General features: G+C 45.1%; 1 protein-coding gene across 1 annotated transcript in view; it reads right to left on the bottom strand.

The window, feature by feature from the left end:
• trpc5a (transient receptor potential cation channel, subfamily C, member 5a) overlaps positions 1-25,924 on the bottom strand; it is a 91,531-nt gene that overhangs the window by 56,808 nt on the left and 8,799 nt on the right. Inside the window, exons 5-7 of the mRNA XM_056300306.1 lie at positions 25,625-25,799; positions 24,439-24,576; positions 23,888-24,094 (exon numbers count right to left, since the gene is read on the bottom strand). Coding sequence (XP_056156281.1) covers positions 23,888-24,094; positions 24,439-24,576; positions 25,625-25,799 — 520 coding nt within the window. The remainder of the gene's footprint in view (positions 1-23,887; positions 24,095-24,438; positions 24,577-25,624; positions 25,800-25,924) is intronic.

Genomic DNA, 25,924 nt, shown 5'->3' with positions numbered 1-25,924 from the left:
CAAATAGGCACTGCAGCTGCAGAAAAAAACATCTTTGGTCATTGGGGGGGTCCTTATTTGACGCTCCAAAATCAAAACAAGGTCAGAGTAGGGGCGTCAAAGCAGTTTGATACGCCTCACAACACTTCTAGTGCACGTTCGGCCATTTAAAACAATAGATGTCATACTTCAAAACACACACATCAGACAGTACCAGTGCGTTCGGGCCTTTATAAGAAAAACAGACTAATGGACAGAAAGAGCAGGGACATCGTCATCTTACTGCGGGTGGACAGACGCACACTCAAACATATATTTGCATAAGTGATGGACAGATGGGTACATCTGGATGCATAGATGACGATATATTGATGCTAGATAGATGGACAATTAAATAAAAATGTAAATAAATGGATGGATAGGTCGGTAAATATAAGGACAAAAGCTAGACAGACTGATTTACAGGACCAAAAACCTTATTGTAAAGCACAACAGATCCTACATAGACCACAATTTGGAAGAGAGATTGTGTGTATATTTGTGTTAGCATGCATAAACCGTCTAAGTCGCTCTAGTTAAGGACATGTGTCAGCGTATTAACTCAAGCAATTATTCTCCCAGATGTGAATAAAACATTGCTCCAGGTCAATATATTATTCAGCAACTTCCATGGCTTATTGATCTACACAGTACACACACACACACACACACACACAAACACACACACGTGCATGACGAGACAAACATGCAAATATACACAAACACAAATAGGCGACTCATAAAACTGATGACCCACTTTCATAGACCCACTGACGAAGACACACATACACTATTCATTATTTAGGATCACTGTTTATGTATAATTCAATATCACCTCAAGGTACTGCACATCCTCACACACACAAACACATGTTCTCATACACATGCACACATACAAACACACACACACACATGTTCTCAGAACATATGCACACATACAAACACAGACACACACACACACACATGTTCTCAGGACATATGCACACAAACAAACACACATAGTCATAATAAATGGACGAATGAAGGGTACACACACACACACACACACACACACACACACACACGTGACTGATTTAAGATGTTTTATTTGAGTTTAAATGGAGGTCAAAGGATAAAATTACAGTAGTCTTTTTGTTGTGATCTTGGAAAGTGAGAAGATGCCTGAGGAGTGGAGAAGAAGCATACTGGTACCGATTTTCAAGAACAAGGGTGATGTGCAGAACTGCAGCAACTACAGAGGTATAAAGTTGATCAGCCACAGCATGAAGATATGGGAAAGAGTGATGGAAGTTAGGTTAAGAGGAGAGGTGACGATTAGTGAGCAGCAGTGTGGTTTCATGCCATGAAAGAGCACTACAGATGTGATGTTTGCTTTGAGAATGTTGATGGAGAAGTATACAGAAGGCCAGAAGGAGTTGTGTCTTTGTGGATTTAGAGAAAGCATATGACAGGGTGTTGAGAGAGGAGGTGTGGTATTGTATGAGGAAGTCGGGGGGTGGCAGAGAAGTATGTAGGAGTGGTGCAGGATATGTATGAGGGAAGTGTGACAGTGGTGAGGTGTGTGGTTGGAATGACAGATGGGTTCAAGGCGGAGGTGGGATTACATCAAGGATCGGCTCTGAGCCCTTTCTTGTTTGCAATGGTGATGGACAGGTTGATGGACGAGATCAGGCAGGAGTCTCGTGGACTATGATATTTGAGGATGATATTGTGATCTGTAGCAAGTAGGGAGCAGGTGGAGAAGAGCCTGGAGAGGTGGAGGTATTCACTGGAGAGAAGAGGAATGAAAGTCAGTAGGAGCAAGATGGAATACCTATGCGTGAATGAGAGGGAGGACAGTGGAATGGTGAGGATGCAAGGAGTGGAGGTGACGAAGGCATATAAGTTTAAATACTTGGGGGTCAACTGTCCAAAGTAACGGGGAGTGCAGGAGAGGGTGAAGAAGAGAGTGCAGGCAGGGTGGAGTGGGTGGAGAAGAATGTCAGGAATGATTTACGACAGAAGGGTACCAGCAAGAGTTAGAGGGAAGGTTTACAAGATGGTAGTGAGACCAGCTATGTTATATGGTTTGGAGACAGTGGCACTGATGAAAAGACAGGAGATGGAACTGGAGGTGGCAGAGTTGAAGATGCTAAGATTTCCACTGGGAGTGATGAAGAAGGACAGGATTAGGAACGATTATATTAGAGGGACCGCTCAGGCTGGTTTGGAGACAAAGCAAGAGAGGCAAGATTGAGATGGTTTGGACATGTGTGGAGGAGAGATGCTGGGTATATTGGGAGAAGGATGCTAAATATGGAGCTGCCAAGGAAGAGGAAAAGAGGAAGGCCAAAGAGGAGGTTTATGGATGTGGTGAGAGAGGACATGCAGGTGGCTGGTGTGACAGAGGAAGATGCAGACGACAGGAAGAGATGGAAACGGATGATCCGCTGTGGCGACCCTTAATGGGCGCAACAGAAAGTAGTAGTAGTCTTATTGTTGTGACATCTCCTATGCTCCTCGAGTCACACCAGGGGGGGGGGACGAAAAGAGACCAGACAAGAAGAGGTAGCAAAGAATGGAGAGGGTGAACAAAAAAGAGTAAAAAAAAAAAAAACAAACATCAATGACCATCACCCAGCTTATGTCTTCACCTTGAGCGGAGAGATGCAAGAGAGATGAGATGCATTAACAAAAAAGGGGGGGGGGGTAAGGAAGGGCAACAGAAATATAAAGCACAAACAGCTGGAGAGGAAAAAAGAAGAAAAAGATATGATAGATACCGTTTTGTTTTTTATCAGAACCTCTCAACCAAACAAGAGGGGGAAAAAAACTACTTATAAAAACATTCAAATTGCTCCACACAGAAAAACCACACTCAGCCCTGCACACCCATACATCACAACTGCTGAATATGCATAAGTAAGGCAAGGTGAAGATAGGAAGGAAGGAAGGAACTTTTTTTTTAAATGATAGAAAAAAAACCTATTAGTAGCACATTGTTGTTAATGGATTATTTTGTCAACAATCAGCAGTAATTAATCTTTAGGTCTCCAGTCTTTCTGTGTGTTTCTGTGTGTGTGTGTGTGTGTGTGTGTGTGTGCGTGTGTGCGCGCGTGTGTGTGTGTGTGTGTGTGTGTGTATTATATCTCCCTCAGTAATACTATTCAGACTTTTATCTCTTCTCTGTCTTGTTGCGCTTTTGTTTCTTCCTGTCTTTCGTTGCCCTTGCAGCCGTGCACCAAAATAGCCCTCCCTCTCCCTGTTCTCCACAAATGTTTCACTCACCTTTTCTCTGTTTTTTATTGCCCTTCTATCTGTCGCCTCCTCCAACTCTCTAACTAGCAATCTTGCTCTCCTGTCTTCTTTCCTTTCTGTGGTCCTCATGCAGGCTCTCGCTCTCTCTCTCTCTCTCTCTCTCTCTCTCTCTCTCTCTCTCTCTCTCTCTCTCTCTCTCTCTCTCTCTCTCTCTCTCTCTCTCTCTCTCTCTCTCTCATGTTACCCATTCCTTGCAGTTTGTTGCTTAAAAAAAATCAGAGAGGGAAAGAAGCAAAGTAGTCAAAGCGAGGATGGACAGACTAGAAAAAGGTCTATTTCTCCTCCACACCGTGACTCACTCCTCAATTCTTTTCAGTCTTAATTTCCTCACCCTCACTTTATTTTGGTACCTGGACTCCTCTTCCTCTGGGTGGGCAATCTTATCCAGAAAGGGCCAGTGTGGGTGCAGGTTTTTGTTCCAACCAAGCAGTTACACACCTGATCCCACTAATCAACCAGTCAAGTCTTTGCTGGGGAACTGGATTAGGAGACACAGGTGTGTAACCGCTTGGTTGGAACAAAAACTTGCACCCACACCGGCCCTTTCTGGATAAGACTACCCATCCTACTCCATCTCTTCTTTCACCATTGCTGTCTGTCTATCAATCAATCAATCAATCATTCATTCTATCTATCTATCTATCTATCTATCTATCTATCTATCTATCTATCTATCTATCTATCTATCTATCTATCTATCTATCTATCTATCTATCTATCTATCTATCTATCTATCTATCTATCTATCTAGACTACCTCTTGACTGAATTGTCAGACTAACAGTTGCCCTTTGACCCTTTTTATGCTATTTTATATCTCAATATTGTTATATTTTCATTTGTCTTTTTATCTTAATCTGTATATCTTATGTAATGCCTTTTTATCCATCCATTACACTGGTCAACACAATTTTTCTTGAATGGGGTTTTTCAACGGATTCTAGCTAACTTTTGGGTGCTGAATCCAAATCTGGCATTAGTTTTTGCTTATCACATCAGGTTTTTGAACTATGAAAAATCATTATTTTTGAGAAAACAGCAATTTTACACTCGAAGTTAAAAAAACACTGTTGCATTAGAAGATCGATAGATGCAAAAATGATTACAATGAATAAATAAACACTCAGCCTAGAATGATATTACTTAGGAAATGAATAGGGGTCATTTTTATCCCCACCAAGATTGCCAACTAGATGGTCAACTTTTGTAAAATCCTGAATAAGGAGCATACAGATAGCACAAAAACTTGATGTGATAGAGCAAATCTGAGCTCAGATTTGGATTCAGCAGCCCAAAATTAGCCAAAGACAGTTTCCAAAGTCCATGCAAGAAAAAAAACTATATTTTTGTAGACCAGCGTATCCAAGCCGCTTATCCGAATTTGGGTGGTGGGGATGCTGGAGCCTATCCCAGCAGTCATTGGGCGGCAGGCGGGGAGATACCATCACATTCACACCTACGGACAAGTTAGTATGGCTGATTCACCTGACCTGCATGTCTTTGGACTGTGGGAGGAAACCGGAGCCCCTGGAGGAAACCCACACAGACACGGGGAGAACATGCAAACTCCCACAGAGGACAACTCCCCCCTCCAAGGTTGGAGAACCCTGGGGTTCGAACCAAGGACCTTCTTACTCTGAGGTGACCGTGCTAACTACCACACCACCGTGCCGCTCCAGTCAGATCAAACCATCAGAAAATATGAAACCAAACTACTGCCGCCGACACTTACAGGGTCTACTTAGATCGATGCCATCGGCCATCTACTTGTTTGTTGTTTCATCAACTACATCTGAGCCCATGTTTGTCTAGGATATACTGAACGCACAAACAAATGACAGATACGTGTGCCAAGCTCAGAACGTGTAATCTCCAGAAGCGTGCCTGCCTTTTTATGCCTCGTGTAAGCTCTTTGACTTGTTTTTGTGTATGAAATGTGCGATGCAGTACACATACACATGCCCACCTCCCATTCACATTTTAAGTGAGCAAGTCTGATGGCTCAAAAAGCTCTTGGAGGAGATAAAGGCACACAACTTGTGACCAGCTGCGTTGTAGTGGGAGGGAAAAGGGGAAGACCCTACCAGGGCCCAGAAGGGACGGGGCCCTCGGGAAGCCTGGAATTAAGTTTGTTTTGGTTTGCAAATTTTCATTTCTAACTGATTAGTTTAATAACCTCAGTTAAAATTGGCTCAATACATCGGTTGAGGAACTTCAAGGAAATAGTGGAGGCTCTCTGAGGCCCCTCGCACCCCTTACAAAAGGTGCAAAATGGTTTAGTCCGCCCCTCATGAGCATCTCTCATGAGCACAATATATGGCGCCATGTTTTGACATACTCCGTCCCCTCTTGAGCTCCTTAATGCCATCTAGAAGATGCTGCAGAGTATGTTTGGAGACACTTGTATAGCACTCAGGATTTTCTGCACACCGCCCGTGACTGTTGCTGGGGGTGACCGGGCTTTCAGCAAGTTAAAACTAGTTAAAAACCACCTCAGACCAGCGATGTCCCAGGAGAGGCTGAACATCCTGGCACTACTATTGAAAGCCGATTAGCAAAACAATTGGACTTTAAAGATCTAATCAACAACTTTGCAAACAGGAAGTCCCGTCAGTGGGCATTTACTGGGGAATAAACATCGTGGGTGTCAGCATCGGCACCCTAACATGCATCAAAGTCTGAAGTGATACTCTACATTCTTTTCAGTCACTTCAGGATAGTTGTTAGGTTAAGTTAGGTTACAATAAATGAATGTACTGTGATTGTAGATAATATACAGTATGCTAGAACTTAAAAAGAGTGATGCGTGAGACGCCTTCTTTTTTTCCCACCCGCATTCCAGGAACTCTGCCTCTGATTGGCTAGTACTCATTGCCTCCGTTGATTAGGTTGGTTAAGGTTAGGGTTAGGCTGGGGTTAGGGATAGGGTTAGCCAATCAGAGATAGAGTGGGGCGGGTCTTCCTGGAATCCAGGTCGGAAAAATAATAACGCGCGTGAGACACAAAAGAGGAAAGGGGCCCACAGACACTGCTTATGTATGGGGCGCAGAATTTTGTGCTACACCCCTGCTTGTGACCCTTTGGTTTCTATCAGTCTTTCACCCACACCCTACCTTCATACTCCCTCTGTTGTCTCTCCACCTCTTTTTCCCCTATCCCGCCATCGCTCTCTCTCTCTCCCCCTGCCCTCCACCCCTCTCCTCACGTTGTATCTTTTCTTTTTTCTTTCCTTTTCTCTGCCTCTGTTTCTCTTAGCTGTGCATCCTACCTCTCCTCTCCTCTTTCTGAAAGAAGAGCAGAAGAAGATGAATACTTGGCTCTTGCGGTGAAACTCCAAGTTCTCGCTCTCTCTTTCTCTTTCTCTCTCTCCCCATCGTTCTCTGACAGCAGTGTGAAATGGATTAACTGACATGCACCGTCCCTTGTTGGTGCCGAGGAGAGCACCGGGGGAAAAAAATTGATTTATGTCGGATCATTCAGCAACAATTTGCCTTCAGCTGGATCCCCTTGTCTCCGTCCATCGCTCAGCCCTTCTTCTCTTCTCTGCATCTCTTCCTGTCTTTTTCAATCTTTCTCCATCTCCTTCTCTCTCTCCTCATCTCCTTCCGTTTCTGTCCGTCTCCCAGTCTCTCAGCTGCCAACACTTTTCATTTATCTCACTGCTTTCTTTTCTGTATTGTCCTCTCTCCCCTTGCCCCTCTTTCCTCCCATCTCTTTCCTTCGCCGCTGCAGCCTCTCCTCATCTCACTCATCTTCCCTCTGGCACCCCTCTCCCTCCATACGGTGCAGCTCTCTCCCCAAAACCTCTCTTTATGGAAGAAAATAGCACATCTTTCTATTCATCAGATCACTAGAACGCTGAACCTCAGTGGGCATTTCCACCGGGGTGTGTTTGTTTGTGTGTGTGTGTGTTTGTTTGTGGATGCGATGATAAAAAAATTAAAAAAAACTATCTCCAAAGAATCTTTGCCACAAATTAAATTCTTGACATTGTAGTGTGTGCGTGTGTGTGTCTGTTTACATGTGTCTGTGCTTGCGTCCATACGTGTGTTAGTGTGTGTGTGTGTGTGTGCCTGTGTCCATGCATGTGTGCATTTGTGCATGCATGTGTGTCTGTGTGTGTGCGTGTGTCCATGCATGTGTGCACTTGTGCATGTGTGTGTGTGTGTTTGTATGTTTGTGTCTGTGTGTGTGCAAGTTTGGACACATAAAATATATATTTAGTTGTCCTCTGAGCAGCCATTCTGCCTAAATCTGATTACACACATGCACTATAAATACAAGTTCAACAACTTTATTGTCATTGTGTGAGCAAATTGCAGTTATGAAATTGCAGTTTTGTCAACCTCAAATGGTGCATACAAAGAATAAATAACACAGGAAAGAGATAAGCAATATAAGATATCGGCAATATGAGTCTAAACAATTTAAGTACAAAATATAAGCAATATATAGTATAAAATACAATACAGGTAATGATAAAGTACAACTTATGAGTTGCAAAACATCACTGGCAAAAATACAGTAAAGGTGCGATATGACAGATATGAAGTGGCTTAAAGTGACATGTAAGTAAATACTGCAAATATTGCACGAGCCCAATGGTGGCAGCACATCAGTCTCATCGGACTGAGGAGATGTCTGAGTTCATTAGTGCCACTGTTTCTGGAAAGAATCTGTTTTTCAGTCTCTTTGCACATGTGTGGACTGATCTGAAGCACCTACCTGATGGGAAGGGCTGAAACAGATGGTGTCCAGGGTGTGTAACATATTTTATGATGTTCTTAGCCCTCCTCACACAGCAGGTGCTGTGAAGATGTTCTAGTGAAGGCAGCTCAATGCCAACAATGTCCTGTGCTGTTTTCACAACATGCTGGAGGGCTTTATTTTTTTTGGTCAGCTTTGGTGCAGCTGCTTTACCAGCTGTAATGAAGTTTTTAGGATGCTCGCTGTGGTGCATCTATAAAAGTTGACAAGCAGCTTTTGAGGGAGGTTGGCTCTTCTTAGCTTCCTCAGAAAATAAAGGTGTTGTTGTGCTTTACCCACCACTGCTGAGGTGTTGTCAGCCCAGGGGAGGTCCTCTGTGATGGTGACTCCCAGGAACCTGAAGCTTGGGACCCTCTCCATAGCCTCTGTGTTGAAGTGGACAGGACTGTGTGTGATCTTTTTGGAGGTCTTAAAAGTCCACTATAATCTCCTTGGTATTTTTGGTGTTTAAGACCAGACTGCTGTTAGCACACCACGTTGTCAGGTTCTGAAGCGCCTCATATGCAGCTTCGTCATCATCCGATATGAGCCCGATGACTGTTGTATCGTCCGCAAACTTAACAATAGTGTTTGCATTGTGGATGGGTTGGCAGTCATGTGTGAACAGTGCATAAAGGAGGGGGCTCAACACACAGCCCTGGGGGATGCCAGTGCTCTGGATGATGGTGGAGGATGTGTGCTTGCCCAGCCTTACAGTCTGGGAATAGTTGATGAGGAGGTCCAGTATCCAATTACATATGAAGGGAGTTAGTCCTAGAGTTTGAAGTTTGTCGACCTGCTTGTTTGGTATGATGTTTTTAAATGCCAAGTTGTAGTCAACAGAGCATCCTGATGTAGGTGTTGGGTCTTTGACAGCCACATAGATGGCGTCCTCAGTAGATCTGTTTGCTTAGTAGGCAAACTGGTGTTGGTCTAGATCAGCTGGGACAGTGTCTGTGATATGGGTGAGTACCAGTCGTTCAAAGCATTTTGAAATGACAGGGATGAGAGGGACTGGCAGGTAGTCATTGGGACAGGTTGCCACGGGTTTTTTTTTTTTTGGAACGGGCATGATGGTGCTGGGTTTGAGGCATGCGGGGACTGTGCATACGGATAGAGAGAAGTTGAAAACGTGTGACTATCTCTGCAAGCTGGTCAGCACAGGCCTGGAGTACACGGTCTTGTACACCATCAGGCCCAGCTGCTTTCATGTGTTGATGCTGCGGAAGGTCCACCGCACCTCATGAGTGTGAAGAACAAGGGTCTGTGGGTCTCCCAACAGTTTGAAACTGACTAGGGGTTGGTTATTGTCTTTGTCAAACCCAGCAAAGAAGTTGTTAAGTTCCACTGCTAGGTTGGCAGTGATGTTGGCTGGTGTATGCTGTGTGTCATTTTTCCTTTTGTAATCTGTGATGGCCTGGATGCCTTGCCACATCCTCCATGGGTTGGAGTTACTGTTGAAGTCCTCCTCTATTCGTAGTTTGTAGTCATCTTTTGCAGGTCTGATACCTCTCTTAAGGTTCGCTCTGGTGGCGCCGTAGGCTGAGGTTTCTCCTGATCTAAAACCTGTCTCTCTTGCCCTGACTTGCTGTTTGACTTCGCTGTTCATCTGCAGTTTCTCATTTGGGTACATTCAGACCCTTTTGCTAACAGTGACATTGTCCACACAGTAGTTAATGTATGACAATACAGATGAAGTGTACACCTCCAGGTCTGTCTGATGGGCAAATATATTCCATTCTGTGTGTTCAAAAGAGTCCTGGAGTTGAGAGATGGCTCCCTCAGGCCACACTATAATGGTCCTGCTGGTTGGCTCAGCACTGATAGCAAGGGTTTTGTGTGCTGGAACAAGGAACAAAGAGCGCTGGGCTGACTGTCCGAGGTGGGGGCAGGATATGGTCCTATAAGCACCCTTTATGTTAGTGTAGACATGATGAAGGTGTTTTTCCCCCTGGTTGTGCATTTGACATGTTGGTAGAAGCTGGGAAGAGTTTTTCTGAGGTTCATTTGGTTGAAATCCCCAGCAATAATGAAAACTCCATCAGGGTGTGTGCTCTGTTATTGATGGCGTCATGCATGTGTCCAAGTGCTAGCTTAGCATTAGCCTGTGGTGGTATGTATACTGCCATGATAACAACTGTATATTCCCTGGGCAAGTGAAAGGGTCTACACTTAAGCATTAGGTCCGGAGAGTAGAATTTATCTGTCGTGGTCGTGTTCGTGCACCGTGTTTCATTTATGTAAACACAAAGTCCACCGCCTGACTTCTTTCTTGAGCCATCCACCGCCTGACTTCTTTCTTGAGCCAGATGTCTTTATTTTCTATTTATTTATTTTTAAATTTTGATATACTTTAATGATCCCCGCAGGGAAATTACGCTCTGCATTTAACCCATCCTAGCTGTGTGGTTAGGAGCAGTGGGCAGCTGCTGTGTAACACCCGGGGACCAACTCCGGTTTGTCTTGCCATGCCTCGGTCAGGGGCACACACAGGAGTATCAACCCTAACATGCATGTCTTTCTGATGGTGGGGGAAACCGGAGCACCCGGAGAAAACCCACCGCAGACACGGGGAGAACATGCAAACTCCACACAGGACGACCTGGGATGACCCCGAGGTTGGGCAACCATGGGGTTCGAACCCAGAACCCCCTTGCTGTGAGGCGACAGTGCTAACCACTGGGCCACCGTGCCGCCCAAATGTTCTGTCAGCAAAATGGAGCAAGCGGCTTGCTAGTTCAACTGCAGCAACTGGCATGTTGTGATTCACTCGTGTCTCCATAAAATCAGAACACAGCAGTCCTTCATAGTCCTCTGTGTGGGGATACTCAGGCTGAGCTCATCCATTTTGTTGGTTAGTGATCTTACATTCGTGAGAAAAACACTATTTGAATTGAAAGATTTTCCTGGGGAGATTCAGAGTCGCAGAATGCCAAGCAAAATAAAGTATTTAAAGCAATTAAATTCGGCCTGTCCAGGGTGTCTCCTCGCCTGCCGCCCAATGACTGCTGGGATAGGCTTCAGCATCCCCGCAACCCTGAGAGCAGGATAAGCGGTTTGGATAATGGATGGATGGAAATTTTAAAAAAAGTATTAGAGTATTAAAAAAGTATTTAAACTAATGTGTCTCTCCCTTCCCATCCTCCACTCATCTGTTTTGCTGTCTTCTCCTTCTCTATCTCCCACCTCCATCCTCTTCTCCTCACTCTCCTGCATCCTGTCCCCCCCCCCACTGCCCCTTCCTTCCATCGTGTTATTCAATATTACCTGTCTTCCTCCTCTTGTTGCTCAGCCCAACATTTTTCTACCCTCCCCTTCCCCATCCCTCATGTCTCACCACCTCTCTCTCTCCTCTTCACCGTGCTCGGCCATCATTCCATCATGCTTGGTCTATTTGTCAATACCACCCAGATTATTGTCAGGCTGTTTGTTATGGTCGACCACCGGCTTACTGCTTCTAACTGTCCCATTTACTTTCATTACTTCCTGCTTGACAAACAGCCCATCACAGAAGTCGCCAGTAGCGTAAACGGTATCAATGTGTGTGTGTGTGTGTGTGTGTGTGTGTGTGTGTGTGTGTGTGTGTGTGTGTGTGTGTGAGTGTGTGCATGTTCCTCATTAAGTCAGAACCACTGAGATGAGACTCAGACCTGCTTTAGCGTTACATAACTCCTCAAACATTAAACCTAAAGCAAGTCTCCTCTTTTACCCCTGTCCCCCTCTCCTCTCTCCCTCTTGCACCTTCTCTCTCCGTCCTTTCAACCTCGCTCACTCCCCTTCACGCTTTCACCCCATGCCACCTCTCTCTCGCTCTCTCCATCCCTGTCTCTCACTGTCTCCCTCACTCACTGCTCCTGTCTGTATCACCTTTTCTATGAGGAAAGATTAAGAGAAATTGTGGGAGAGGAGAGAGGAGATGGGAAAAACACTGGAGCTGAGGAGATGGGAGAAGCGTACGGGACAGAGAAAGCTGAAAAAGGAGTGAGAGGAAGGAGAGAAAAGAGGGAGGCCAAGTGACATTTTAGTCATATAGCTGAGAATATTTGTCCAGGAGGAAGAAACAAATGCAAGGTTGGAATGCAGAAGAGAAGAGCTAGCGCTGCAGAGTTAGTGTATATGAGTGTGTGTGTGTGTGTGTGTGTGTGTGTGTGTGTGTGTGTGTGTGTGTGTGTGCACGTGTAACCAGGGTAGTTTAACCCCGCAGTGGCATTACGTTACAGTCCCTTTAAATGAGGTCAATAGTTATTGATACGCTCGGCCTTATCATGCACAGAATGCTATGAGTGGCAATCTTTCTCTTGACACACGACCGTTTCTTTTTTTTTCTTCTGTCCTTCATCTGTGGTTCAGTCCATTAGGAGGTCTGGAGTTAAACCATAGTTAGAGCATGATAACTATAATTTTTGTGATTTTAAGCTTATCACTGAACAACAAGTGTTGATCGAGGAGCTGCGACTTCACCTAGAGAAGCTTAGAACTGCGAACACTCTGATATCCCGGCTGACTATTTATCTATTTATTTGTTTGTTTATTTTTTTGTAACGCTCTTAAGTTGGAACTCGAGTCATCGTCCGTCTACCGTCTCATCTGCCGTCCTTCATCTTCATCTCCATCCAAGTTGCCATCTCGCCTTCATCCAAGAAACATCTCCATCTCCACCCAACCAACACCACAGTCATCACCTGGGACCATCTTGTTGGATAATCATTGGAAAAGAGGGCGGTAGGACTTTGAGTGCACTCATTTTATTTTCCTTTTATTTAATTATTATTTTTATTCCTTATTTCTTATTTTTGTCCCCACTTATTTGAAATTTGAACATTTTCTGAGATCTTGGGGGGGGGGGGTTATCGCAGTGCAAATTCATGTTTGCAGCGGCCTCACCCAGTACCGTCCATGCAGTGGGTAGATATATATGTGTTAGTTTGGTTATGTGTTGTTGTAGTTCTTGTAGTTTTTCGATATGTTTGTGTCATTGTGTTGCACTGTTGTGGGCTGGGGGAAATTGTTTCATTTCATTTCATGTGCACAAGTGCATGAAATGAAATGACAAATGAAAAAGTGTTTCTGATTCTGATTTTTCATTTAGCAGTCCACCAATTACCTGTTTTTGGCCAGCTGTGGATCAACAGGGTTTATTAAAAAAAAAAAAAAGAAGAAGAAACATTTAATGTGGGGAAAGATTTTTGTAAATCCATTTAGTGTAATTTTAATATAATTAAGAATATCATTGGAAATACTGATTTCATTGCTTACTTACTGGTCTTGTTGACAGGTGGTCTGTTTACTTGTGATACATTTATGCATTATTTTCACTGATTCCAACATACTTATAACTGACCTTTGCACTGTGAGATATTGTGACTTTAGCATGTCTCATTGGTTATAATACAGTTCCCTTTTACATGGCCCGTCTGTTGTCCATCCATCCATCCATTATCCAAACTGCTTAGGGTCATGGGATGCTGGAGCCATCCCAGCAGTCACTGGGCGGCAGGCAGGAAGACACCCTGGACAGGCCATCACAGGGCCCACACACACACACACACACACACACACACACACATACACACACACACCTAGGCACAATTTAGTATGGCCGATTCACCTGACCTACATGTCTTTGGACTGTGGGAGGACACCGCAGCACCTGGTGGAAATCCACACAGACACGGGGAGAACATGCAAACTCCACACAGACGATGACCCCTAAGGTTGGATAACCCTGGGGCTCGAACCCAGGACCTTCTTGCTGTGAGGCGACCATGCTAACCACTGCACCACCGTGCCGCCAGTCTGTTGTCATGTGCATTATTTGGGGTGGCTGTTTCCCGTCTACTTAAGCAGTCAGACAAGTAATTTACAGCCAGCCTCCCCATCGAATCGAGATCAGAGGCCAAACCCCTGTTTCCTACCTCAGCACTCCGCACTGTCTTCAAAGTGACAGGTGTATGTACTGATGCCTCAGAAACACACTGCATATCGGCAATGTGATTTGCATTGATCGCATCAGAAAATGTGAAGGAGGACGCGCTCCCACACGCTGTGAGGTAGCCGCATCAACACACTTGTTTGCACAGGCTCACACACACACCGACAAAACCTCATTGGCAGGCATGGAGCTACTTCCATAAGCTGCAACATGCACACACTCACCAACACACACACACACAAGTGCATGAGCATACATGATCTGATAACCAGGCAGACTTGAACCTACGCACTCATACGTGCACACACACAAACACAGATTGACGTAAGTGGTGTGTGTAAAGGGATTAGGTACTCGAGGGGAAGTGTAATGTTGCTTGGAAACTGACCTCGCTCTACGGCTGTGACGAACAGCTCATGGCTGCCTATAAGTGGCTGTGAAGTGGCATAACGTGGCTTCTGGCAGCCATATTGAAGGTCAACAGGTCCTTGTAACAACGGTTGAGAACAGTTGGTTGCACAACCTATGGATACCTTTATCAGGGCTAGGTTGTGTGTGTACAGTTAGTTAATATCTCGCGCCATCCCTCAATTTCATTCCTTCTTTTTTTTTCCACCCCATTTTTCCCACAGACTTACACACGTGAGCAGAATATAAGTAGTCATGAACGTCTCCGATATTTGTTCAGTCGAAGAGGAGCGCTTGATTTCTCTTAAGGGTGTGTGTTGGAGGGTTGTAAGTCAACACTGAATATTTCATTACGGGGGAAAGCATTTCACCTCCAGTAAAATATCACCCGGTGTCTTCTGCCAACTAAGGCCTCTTTCAGTTTCCACTTTCTGTCTCTTTTACCTGCTCCCCTCCTCCCTCTGTCTGTCTACGGTTCTGACTCTATTCCTCTGACTCGATGCCCTCCGGCACCGTGACCCACTGGCTAATGCTGTTGCCTCACAGCAAGAAGGTCCTGGGTTCGAACCCTGGGACTGTCCAAACTTGAGGGGAGGGGGGTCATCCCAGGTCATCCTCTGTGTGGAGTTTGAGTGTTCTCCCCGTGTTTGCGGTGGGTTTTCTTCGGGTGCTCCAGTTTCCCCCACCATCAAAAAGAAACATGCATGTTGGGGTTTATACTCCTGTCTGTGCCCCTGAGCAAGGCAATGGGAAAAGAACCGGGGTTGGTCCCCGGGCGCAGCATGAAGGCGGCAGCCCACTGCTCCTAGCTACACACATCACAGCTAGGATGGGTTATGCCGCATTCGTTTATGCCCGGAGGCGGGAGATCGGAAGTTGGGAACACAACATTACCGACATCCTTGCGTTCGAGCTACCAGGCGGGAAAAAACATGGACGCCCACAATGCTGATTAACGAGAAGCTGCAGAGATATTCCATCCATATGGAAGAAGTCCAGAGTGGATTTCAATGACAGCTCGCTAGCAATGGTGTCATATTTTCGTCAAGAAGAGGCGGAAATCAAATACTTTTTTATATCATCATGGTTCAGAGTTTTCTTCTCATTATCGTTGCCGACGAGCATTTTCAAGTTAGTGACCTTGTGATTAGCGATAGGTTAACCTTTTAAAACTGCTAATAACAACTAATATTTAATTTTATAAGTTTAACCAACTACCGTATAGGGTATCTTTATTGATCTAAAAGCATACCATGCTGAAAATCAAACTTAAAGGTGGTTTTAAAAGCATACAATCTTGTAGAGATTGATAAGAGATTGATAAAGATGAATATTATTTTGCCACTGACACTGTGGGCGGCCATGTTGATGTGGCGTCATGTAATTCCGTGTCGTGAACTGGGGGTTGAGAAAAGCAACCCGAATTCGTGGCTAGGAAATCCGAGCTCACGTGCCGTTTTATTTGATTTTTCCTGGTGGGAACTAGGAGTTTCCGACCTCCGAGTTATAATCGAACGCAGCATTAATCTGCAGTAACTGAATTTCCCCAAAGGGATTAATAAAGGACACTTTATTTAACTTTTCCTTCATACACAAACCAAAGTGTGGATAAATTGTGTCCACTATGTGGATATGATGATGTCACCACCAACAAAGAGTTTGCACAACCCTTTTGAGCAGCCATTTTGGATTTTATTTCATTTTAAAGCTTCTGACCGGATTCAGAAAGTCACTGTTTGATGGGAAGAGCATTTTGTTCTGATCCTGTACATATTCCAGGTCCAGGTCCACATCACCCTGATTCCAATACGAGACAAGAGGAGCAAGCAGCTCGTTCAAATAAGTGGGAGGTACTATGATGCTAACTGAAACACAAATAGAGCTGATACACGTACAAACACATACACACACACACACACACACACACACACACACACACGCACACACACGCACACACAAAACAGACACATACGAGTACATGACTAGACAATGTGCAAATATACACAAACACAGATAGGGGACTCAAAAACAATGACACACATTCATAGACACACTGACACAAACACACTGAAACATGAATAGAGCTAATACACACACACACACACACACACACACACACACACACACACACACACACACACACACACACACACACACACTCTCTCTCTAACCTGCAAGTACACACATGCGTGCGCACACACACACACAATCATAAGGACAGTTACATACACAAATACACCCAATCAAACATGCAAGTACACACACTTAAACGCAAGTAAACACACACACACACACACACACACACACACCTGAAATCACAAGGAAGACAGTAACAGACACAGGTAATAGGAGGTCAGTGTGAGTTGGAAACAGAAGGTGAAAGAACAACCAAAAGCCAAAGGGAGAGAGGGTGAGAGAGAGACATGTAGGAGCAGGAGAAAGAGAGAGCTAGAGAGCGAGGGAAGAAAGAGGTCAAAGGGGGAGAAGATTATCGATGGAGAGAGGGAGAGTGAGAGAGAGGAAGAGAAAGGAGAGAGTGGAGAGAGGGAGAGAATGGGAGGAAGGAAGGGTTCAGATGCACGAAGAGAAACAGAAAAGAAAACGGCAGACCAAGAGAGAAAGAGACCGGATGATAGGGCGAGACAGGGCAAGGTGGAGACAAAAAAGAGGTCAGACAGATTTAAAAATGAAGAGACGGAAATGTGCGAAAGAGAGAGAGAGCGGGGGGGGGGGGGACATTGTCTTCGGAGACATGAAAGGTAGAGCGGGGGAGAGAGAGTAGTGTTGAGAATGAGAGAATCTGACAGAGAGAGCGAGGGATTAAAATGGAGAGGCTGACAGGAAAGAGGAAGAGAAGAAAGACAGAAGGAGATGGATGGAGACAGAGGAGGGGGTGTAAAAGGTAAAGGATTTGACAGACAGAGGTGAGTGAAGTGGAAGAGAGCGAGACGGAGTGAGAGAGGGAGGTATCGAGAGAGGGAGGAAGCGAGCAGAGTGGAGGAGTGTGTGTGGTGGTGGTGGTGGTGGTGTGGGGGGGGTATGTGGTAGGCTTACATAAGTGTCCTGACAGGGTGTGTTAACCTTCCCTCGAGACTGACACACAAAGTGCAAATTTAAACTAGATGCACATAGATTCACAGTAAATTAGGAGCACACACACACACACACACACACAAAATCAAGGTCCCGTGCACACTATGGTGTCTGAGGATGGTAATGTGATGTCTGTTTGTTTGTCAACATCTGTCGTCACCATAGCACCCAGGGATGGATGCACCTTCCTGCCAGATGTCTTCACCCCTCTCTCTCTCTCTCTCTGTCCATTTTCTCATCAAGGCCTCCGCCTCTCATCCCCTCTCATGTCTCTCTCTCTCTCGCCTTGTTCTGCTCTCTCACCCACTCTCCCTCCCGATCTCCTCATTTCCAAATGAGCCTTTTTTTAGCACAACAGGAGGAGCCTGCCATAACAGGAAGTGGAGTAGCTAAAGGTGATGCTGTGAATATTAACAGAGATTGCTCCCTCTCTCTCTCTCTTGTCAACCATTCAACTCTCTCCATCTCTATCCCTCTCCTTTCTCTGTCTCCTTTTTCTCTCTTTATCTTCTCTTCTTTTCCCCCCTAGTACTGTATACACCTTTCTCTTTTCTGACCCTCCATTGAACTCCTTTTTCCCCTTAGTCATCTCTCGCTCTCTCTCCCTAAAAAATTTACAAACATTTCACAAAGCATTTTACTGTTGCTAGCTATGTCTTTTTTTTAACATCTCTCTCTTCCTCGCTTTTCTTATCTAGCTCCCTACACATCCCCCCTTTCCATTGCCATTCGCTCTCTTTCTACCTTTGTCTCAAGAGAAGAAAAAAAAAAGGGAGCAACGTGTTTCTCTCTCTCATCCCTTTCTTTCTGCATCCATCTTTTTTTTTGCTCATTCTTGTCTTTCTTGGTCTCTCTTACTTTTCATTGTTAGCTTTCCTTTGTCTCTTCTTCCCTCCATTACATCCCACCATCCCTCGCTCACATTCTTATTTCCTTACTGTCTCTCTCTCAAGTAAAAAAAAAAAGAAAAGGGGGAGTACTTCTTATTTGCGTTGACAGTCACTCTGTTAACCCATCCAGGAGCGTAACCAAGGATGAGCTGCAGCGTATAAAACACATGTCTACTTCTCTTTGTGTATGTTTGCAGCCCAAAACTTCAACTTCAACAGACAACTGTGCCTCCCTGTGTAGTCGATGGCCACCTGGTTGGGCGCAGTGTGCTTTAGTCTGGTTACTGTGGAATATCTTGACTAATCGTGTGATACTGTGACATCTGTGTGTCAGAAAGACATGCATGTTGGGGTTTACACTCCTGTCTGTGCCCCTGACCGAGGCATGGCAAGACGAACTGGAGTTGGTCCCCGGGTGCTGCGAGATGGAGCTCCTAGCTACAAAGCGAGGATGGGTTAAATGCACAGTGTAATTTCCCAACAGGGATCAATAAAGTATCTCAAAATCCAAAATCAAAACAAAAACAATCTGGTGTTTTCTGTAATACTGTGATGTGCTGTCTTGTGGCATGGGGGGTCTTACTGGCTCTTGATGTCAGTTGGGGAAGCTGCTCGACGTACGCTTCACGGATCTCCATTGGGGAGATTTGCAGAGGGTCTAAGTGTTGCGGGTGTCACACACTGCACTGACTGTAGTTGTGGGACGAATTTGTGACCCTGGGCTACACAAATAAACTCGGCTTGACTTGATTTGATATTTAACGGTCAGCTGAACAGCATCGCTGATGCTGGCGTGGATTCACTGTACCATATTACCCCTGCTAACTGTGACGTAAAATGAGCATGCAGTATGTTTACATGGTGTAGTGCGCAGATTTTGTGCTACATTATTGAGAATAGCAGACCAGACAGACACGCATGACTGACGCAACGCTCATATATTTGTGGGGCAAGAGAGGGTAGGTGAGTTTTATGCAGCACTGAGTTTGATTGTAAGAAGTCGCTAGTTGCACTGTTGAAATGTATTGATTTCATGAAGGTGGGAGTAAGCTAGCCAAAATACTTAGCATGGAAGTAAACCATTAACTACATTTTAACACGCAGTATATTATTAAAACAAATTGGTGTATTATTGGTGTATAGTATGCAAAATGCCACCGTGTGAACTCGCACAAAAAACACATTTCATATTCATGATTTGCACTCTTCTTAAGAACGGACTCATGAACACTGCTAACATGTAGATAGACTGATGGCTAGATAGAGGGATGGTGAGTGAGTGAATGAGTGAGTGAGTGAATGAATGAGTGAGTGAGCAAATGAAATGGGCGAGGCAGAGGAATTTGTGTTTTTCTGCCCCCTACCTTTGCTTGTCAGCTTCAAGGACCTGTGATTGTGAGGGGAACAGTTTGCTCCTCTGATGATCTACCCCTCCATCTCTCTCCCCATTTTCCTCCCTCCTTCCTCCTCAGCCCTCACTTGGAGCACCACCACCGTGAGAGGGACGATTAGCCACTTCTCTTCACTGCTCTCGCTCTCTCTCACTCTTTTTTCTTTACCGTACATCCATCTGTCTCACTGTCTCTGTCTCTCTTTTCTTTACCGTACATCCATCCAATCCACCAACCCCGGTTGCTGTCATCCCTCCTCTTATCCCTTACCACCTCAACCCTGCTTGTGTTCATCTGTGTGTCCTCTGTCACGATCTCTCCATCACAGAGTCGTAGCAGCAGGGAGCAAAGTGGCATCGGAAAGACACACAGAGAGAAGAAGAGACAGAGAAAGAAAGAGAAAAGTGTTTTTCTTCCTTCTCTCTGATTCTCTCTCTCTCTCTTTCTCCCTCTCCCATCAACCATCTCTCTCCTTCATCTCTCTCATTCAGTTTGCTTGCTTTCTCACTCTCCTTCTATTTAACACTCTATCTGTCCCAATAAATCTGTCTCGCCAGCCTGCTGTCCTATCCTTTCACTCGCTTACTTGCTCTCTCTCTCACCCTCTCTTTCTCTCACTCTCTCCGGCTTTATTAGCAAACTTAAGGTTCTGTATTGTGACATTTAGAGTGTGCTGAAAATTAATGGTGGTTTGAGTGCTCCTTTTCAAATGCAAAGGGGGATTAAACAAGGCTGTGCCCTCTCGGGCATGTTATATTCCCTAGAATTTGAGCCGTTGTTACACAAACTCAGATCTGACCTTCGGGGTATAACTATCCCAGGTTGCAGTGCACCCTTAAAACTGTCAGCCTATGTGGATGATCTAGTAATTCTGGTGAGCAGTCAGCAGAATATTGACATCTTGGAGAGGGTCATCGTCCAGTTTGGCTTAATATCTTCAGCCAAAGTTAACTGGACCAAAATTGAAGCTGTCAGTGTCGGGGGTGTACTGGAGAAAGAGCTCCATTTGCCTGGGGGGTTAACTTGGAAGGTGGGGAGGCTGAAATATCTAGGAGTGTTTCTGGGTGATCAGTCTGTTGTTCTTAAAAACTGGGAAAATGTTCTTGAAAAGGTCAAAGGTTGGTTGGCAAAGTGAAAGTGGATTTAAACTGAGATGTCCTACAGAGGTTGAGTCCTGATCGTCAACAACTTGATATCATCAATGTTATGGCATCGCCTGTCAGTTGTTGACTCCCCACCAGACTTGCTGTCCAAGATCCAGGCTCTTCTTGTCAACTTCTTCTGGGACAAACTGCACTGGGTGCCTCAGTGTATGCTGTACCTGCTGAGGGTTGAAGGAGAGCAGGGCCTGATCCACCTGAGCAGCAGGGGGGGCTACCTTCCATTTCCAGTTCCTGCAAAGTTTTCTGTATGGTCCTGCTGAGTTAGTGTGGAGGTCGCTGGCTTGCACCATTCTGAGTCAGCTAGGTGGCCTGGGACTGGACAGATCTTTGGTTTTGATGGACTTGAAACAGCTTAACATCAAGTACCTACCTGACTTCTACTGTGGGCTGTTCAAGGTGTGGAATTTGTTAAACAAAGAGAGACTGAGACAACACGGCTCTTTGTTTTGGCTGTTCCAGGAACCAATCATACATGGCTTCCGTTTCAGTGCAGCCTGTCAAGTGGGGCCAACTCTGTTGAGGCGGTTCTGTGTGTTGAACGTGGTGACTCTGGGACATGTAGTTCAGCTTGCAGGCCCAGACATAGACAATGCAACTCCTCCTGCCTCCCGCTTGGGACTGAGATCTACTCGTGTCCTCACTGCTGCTTAATAAATGGAGGGAAGCTCTCACATGTGGTAAGTGGACACTGTTGATCCAGTATTGTAATGGCTCTGTTAGACCCGATGAGAAGGATGTTTTCCCTTCAATGAACATTTCCCCAGATTTTAAGGACTGTACAGGACCTCTTCTAAAAAGTGAGAATCCCTCTGTTTCTTTCTTTTCAGGATCCAAATTGGAGGTCAGTGTACAAAATGTATGTTAAAGTTCTGCACAGAGACACATTAAATGGTAAACCTGACACCCCATGGAGGGCTCACTTAGGTCTGAGGGACAGTGTTGGTCCGGAGTGGAGAGCGCTGTACAAACCACCATTGGTCAAAAGAGCTGCAGACCTGCAGTGGAGGGTCTTACATGGTATCGTGGCTGTTAATGCTTTTGTCTCTGTTATTAATTCTGATGTTAGCCATGATTGTCCATTTTGCCCTAATCGTGAAACTCTCTTTCATTGCTTCATGGAATGTTGTCGACTGCTGCCACTGTTTACATTACTGGAAAATGTTTTTGGGTTGTTTGGGGAAGTCTTTTCCAAACCCATGTTCATTCTGAGCTACAGGTACTCCCGGAAAAACAAGGCCAAATGCCAGCTTCTTAATTTCGTTCTGGGGAGTGCAAAGATGGCCGTGTACCTGAGCAGAAGAGACAGAATGGAGGAAGCTGGGAATGATGATGCTGTTTTTGTGTCTGTAAGAACGTTAAGAGCTCGTTTAAAAGTAGATTTTTGCTACTTCAAAATGATGGGACGATCCATCAGGAAAGTTTTCGCAATGTGTGGTGCTGTAAAGATGTACTCTGCTGTATTGTGGATAATGAGCTGATCTTGGGGAGTGTCCTGAGATGATTTAGATTCTGTGAATCTTGTGTTACTGACCATGTTGGTCTTTGTGTTATCATTTTTTTGTGATTTTTATTAAAGTATTGTTCAAAGTCTCTATGTCTCTCTCTACCTCTATCTCCGTCTCTCCATCTTTCTCTCCTCTCACAACTCCCCTGAGGAAAGCAAGTAAGTCTTCCGATCCCTCAAAGACAGACATTTTGTGCAGTGTGTGTGTGTGTGTGTGTGTGTGTGCATGCGTGCATTTGCGTGTGAATGGGGTGTGTGCATGCATGCATCACTTGTTATTACTTAAACAGGGGGGGGGGTATTGGTGTGAAAAACCTTTGGGGAACTTTGACCCCTGGTACTTTCAACAGCCAGTAATGCTATTCACTGCAAAAGTGCAAAAGTTGCTTACTATGTATTTGTGCTAAATATAATAACTACCTTGATAGATACTGACATCTAGCATTGACATTAACAAAATACATGTTGCAGCCAAAGCCTTGCCATGAAACACTACTGTGTCTGTCTATATAAATGACCACATACTGGCAAGCTTGAATCCCAAGGCTCACATAAAAAGATGTGAAGTACAAGCGAATATCTCTACTCCTGTGATCTGACATCCATTCTACTGTGATGTGATTGAAACTTGGTTTCAAAGAGCCAATTCCTTGACATTCGCAGACACAATCATGCATTGTTTTTATTGCGTAGTCCGACATTGCAGGGGTACTAATTATCATCATATGAAAGCTGGTATGACTTTTTTTTTGAGGGGGGGGGATTTTTTCCTCTTTTTCCCTATCCCTTTCCCTATCTGGCCAATTACCTCACTCTTCTGAGCCGTCCTGGTCGCTGCTCCACCCCCTCTGCCGATCCAGGGAGGGCTGCAGACTACCACATGCCTCCTCCAATACATGTGGAGTCGCCAGTCGCTTCTTTTCACCTGACAGTGAGGAGTTTCACCAGGGGGGCGTAGCGATGGGAGGATCACGATATTCCCCCCAGTTCCTCCTCCCCCCCAAACAGGCACCTTGACTGACCAGAGGAGGCACTAGTGCAGTGACCAGGACACATACCCACATCCGGCTTCCCACCCGCAGACACGGCCAATTGTATCTGTAGGGACACCCGACCAAGCTGGAGCTAACACAGGAATTCAAACCGCCGATCCCCATGTTGGTAGGCAACCGAACAGACCACCACGCTACCCGGACGCCGGTATGACTTATTCAAAAATGTGGTGTGTTGCCGCTGCAAACATTAAATATGGTATATTAAATTACAAACAAAGATGCTGCCATGGACCGCTGTCACGGTATGCTGTTCCTGCCTGTTTTAATCACACATTGCATGTGTAAAACCTCTTGGCTAATCAATTGGTTAACCAATTCTGATCAAGTCAGATGAAAGCTCACACACAGGAGACTCAAATGTGTTATCACTGAGTTCTCTTTGATTCCCTACCTCTTTCTGGTGGTATTTGATAGCCAGTTTAAGCTTGGCCAAGTCATGGCACTGTCTGGGGTCCAGCTCTTCACTTTGGTCGCTGTCTCTGTGGTTCAGGATGGTCTCCAGCTCTCTGGAGCTCCTTGCTTGGTCCAAAAGGTCCTTGGCAAACAGCTTACACTGCTGAGACAGCTCCTCGTACTCCTGACGAAACTCATTTTCTACCTGGAATTAAGAATTTATAACATCTTGAGCGGCCTTTGTGCAGGCTTTGTCAAGCCCAGAATTCACACAATACAGCTTCTACTGCAGGAATAGTTTTCATTGTGCAAGTCCACTTGAAACTGACTTCCCACTTGATTTTCCACTTGAAAATGTGAATTATAAAGGGTAATATGTCTTTGGGAATTCTTTCATTCCGTGTAAATGATCACTTCTTGACTCTTCCCAAAGGTAATCTTTACGTCTTCTCTTATTTCAATCCTATATGTATCCATGGGAGGTGTGCTGAGCACACATTATAGATATCAAAGTAACACTGTGACCTTTGATATTCGGTCTGAGTATACCTTGCTGAGTTCTTTGAGCTCCCAGCCCAGTCTGAATGCAGTGAGGATGGGGTCTTCACTGGACAGGGCGATGAGTGAGGGAGAGGCCAGAGCCTTATAGATGTTAAGTCGAGACCGAGAGTGTCGCAGACTGTCCACCTATGAGAGGATGAGAGACATGACATATGAGAGCATTAGAAAGTAGAGGCTACAACTGAATGTACCACTGCCCAGGATAAGAAAAGACAAATATGATACTATATCATAACACACGAAGATGCCGGAGATCCACTTTTTTCCCCCTTTTTCTCCTCACTTGTACTTGGCCAACTACCCTGTTTTTGGAGTCGTCCCAGTCGCTGCTTCACCCCCTCTGCTGATCCGGGGAGGGCTGCAGACTACCACATGCCTCCTCCGATACATGTGGAGTCGCCATCTGCTTCTTTTCACCTGACAATGAGGAGTTTCACCAGGGGGACATAGCACATGGGAGGGTCATGCTATTCCCCCCAGTTCCCCCTCCCCCCCGAACCAGTACCCCGACTGACTGGAGGAGGTGCTAGTGCAGCGACCAGGACACATACCCACATCCGGATTCCCACCCACAGACACGGGCAAATTGTGTCTGTAGGGACGCCCAACTAAGCCGCAGGTAACACAGGAATTCGAACCAGTGATCCCCGTGTTGGTAGGTAATGTAATAGACAACTACGCTACCCGGACGCCCCAATATCCACCTGCTTGGTCAATGGCCAGAGAGGCTTGTGAAACCTTACAATTCACCTGCCACTTTCTCTATATGACCTATGAAGAACATCTTTAGGCTGGAATGGGGCCTTCAAAAGATGGTTGGATATCGGCTAAAGTTAACGCCACGGCCAAACTAACATGGATAAATTTGAAAATGCATCTATTTCTTTTTTTCCATTTTGGCCTTTCTTTCATACTAGGCAGGCATTTTCAACCAACCCTAACCTACCTTTTGCAAAACGCTCTGCAAAATGGACAGATTTGTAAACGCTGGTCTTGCGTTGTAGTGTGGTGGGGGAAACTGGAGTGTTTCAAAAACACTTGGGTAAGATCAATAGCAGTAAACTGGTTGTAAAGAGACTGTAATTGTACAGATAAGATACTCTTGACAGTCTTATCAGCGGAGGTAGAGATGGAAACGTATGAGACAGCAACAGAATCGACCTGGACCTCTTACCTCGGAGCTGGACACACACTCAACACAGTCACATCGGATCTGGTGTGGTCGGGGAATTGTGACCTGAACAGAGCATCCGTACAAATGCAAATTAATATACGGCAAAGTAAAATGGAAATGAAATGAAAGGAAAAACACAGATAAAGGGATACATTTAGGCGTGAAAATGCAATGTCTTCCAGTTGTATAATGCTGTAATTTCTAAATCAAATTAAGTTTCCTTTATTTTTCCTTTATTAATCTCCTTGGGAAAATTCGATTACTGCAAATTAACCCATCCTAGCTGTAATCTGTGCAGCT

The sequence above is a fragment of the Lampris incognitus genome, chromosome 20, assembly GCF_029633865.1.
Source record: "Lampris incognitus isolate fLamInc1 chromosome 20, fLamInc1.hap2, whole genome shotgun sequence".
Classification (NCBI taxonomy): Eukaryota; Metazoa; Chordata; class Actinopteri; order Lampriformes; family Lampridae; genus Lampris; species Lampris incognitus.
Note: the sequence above shows the minus strand (reverse complement) of the source record. Positions and strands in the feature narration are given on the sequence as shown.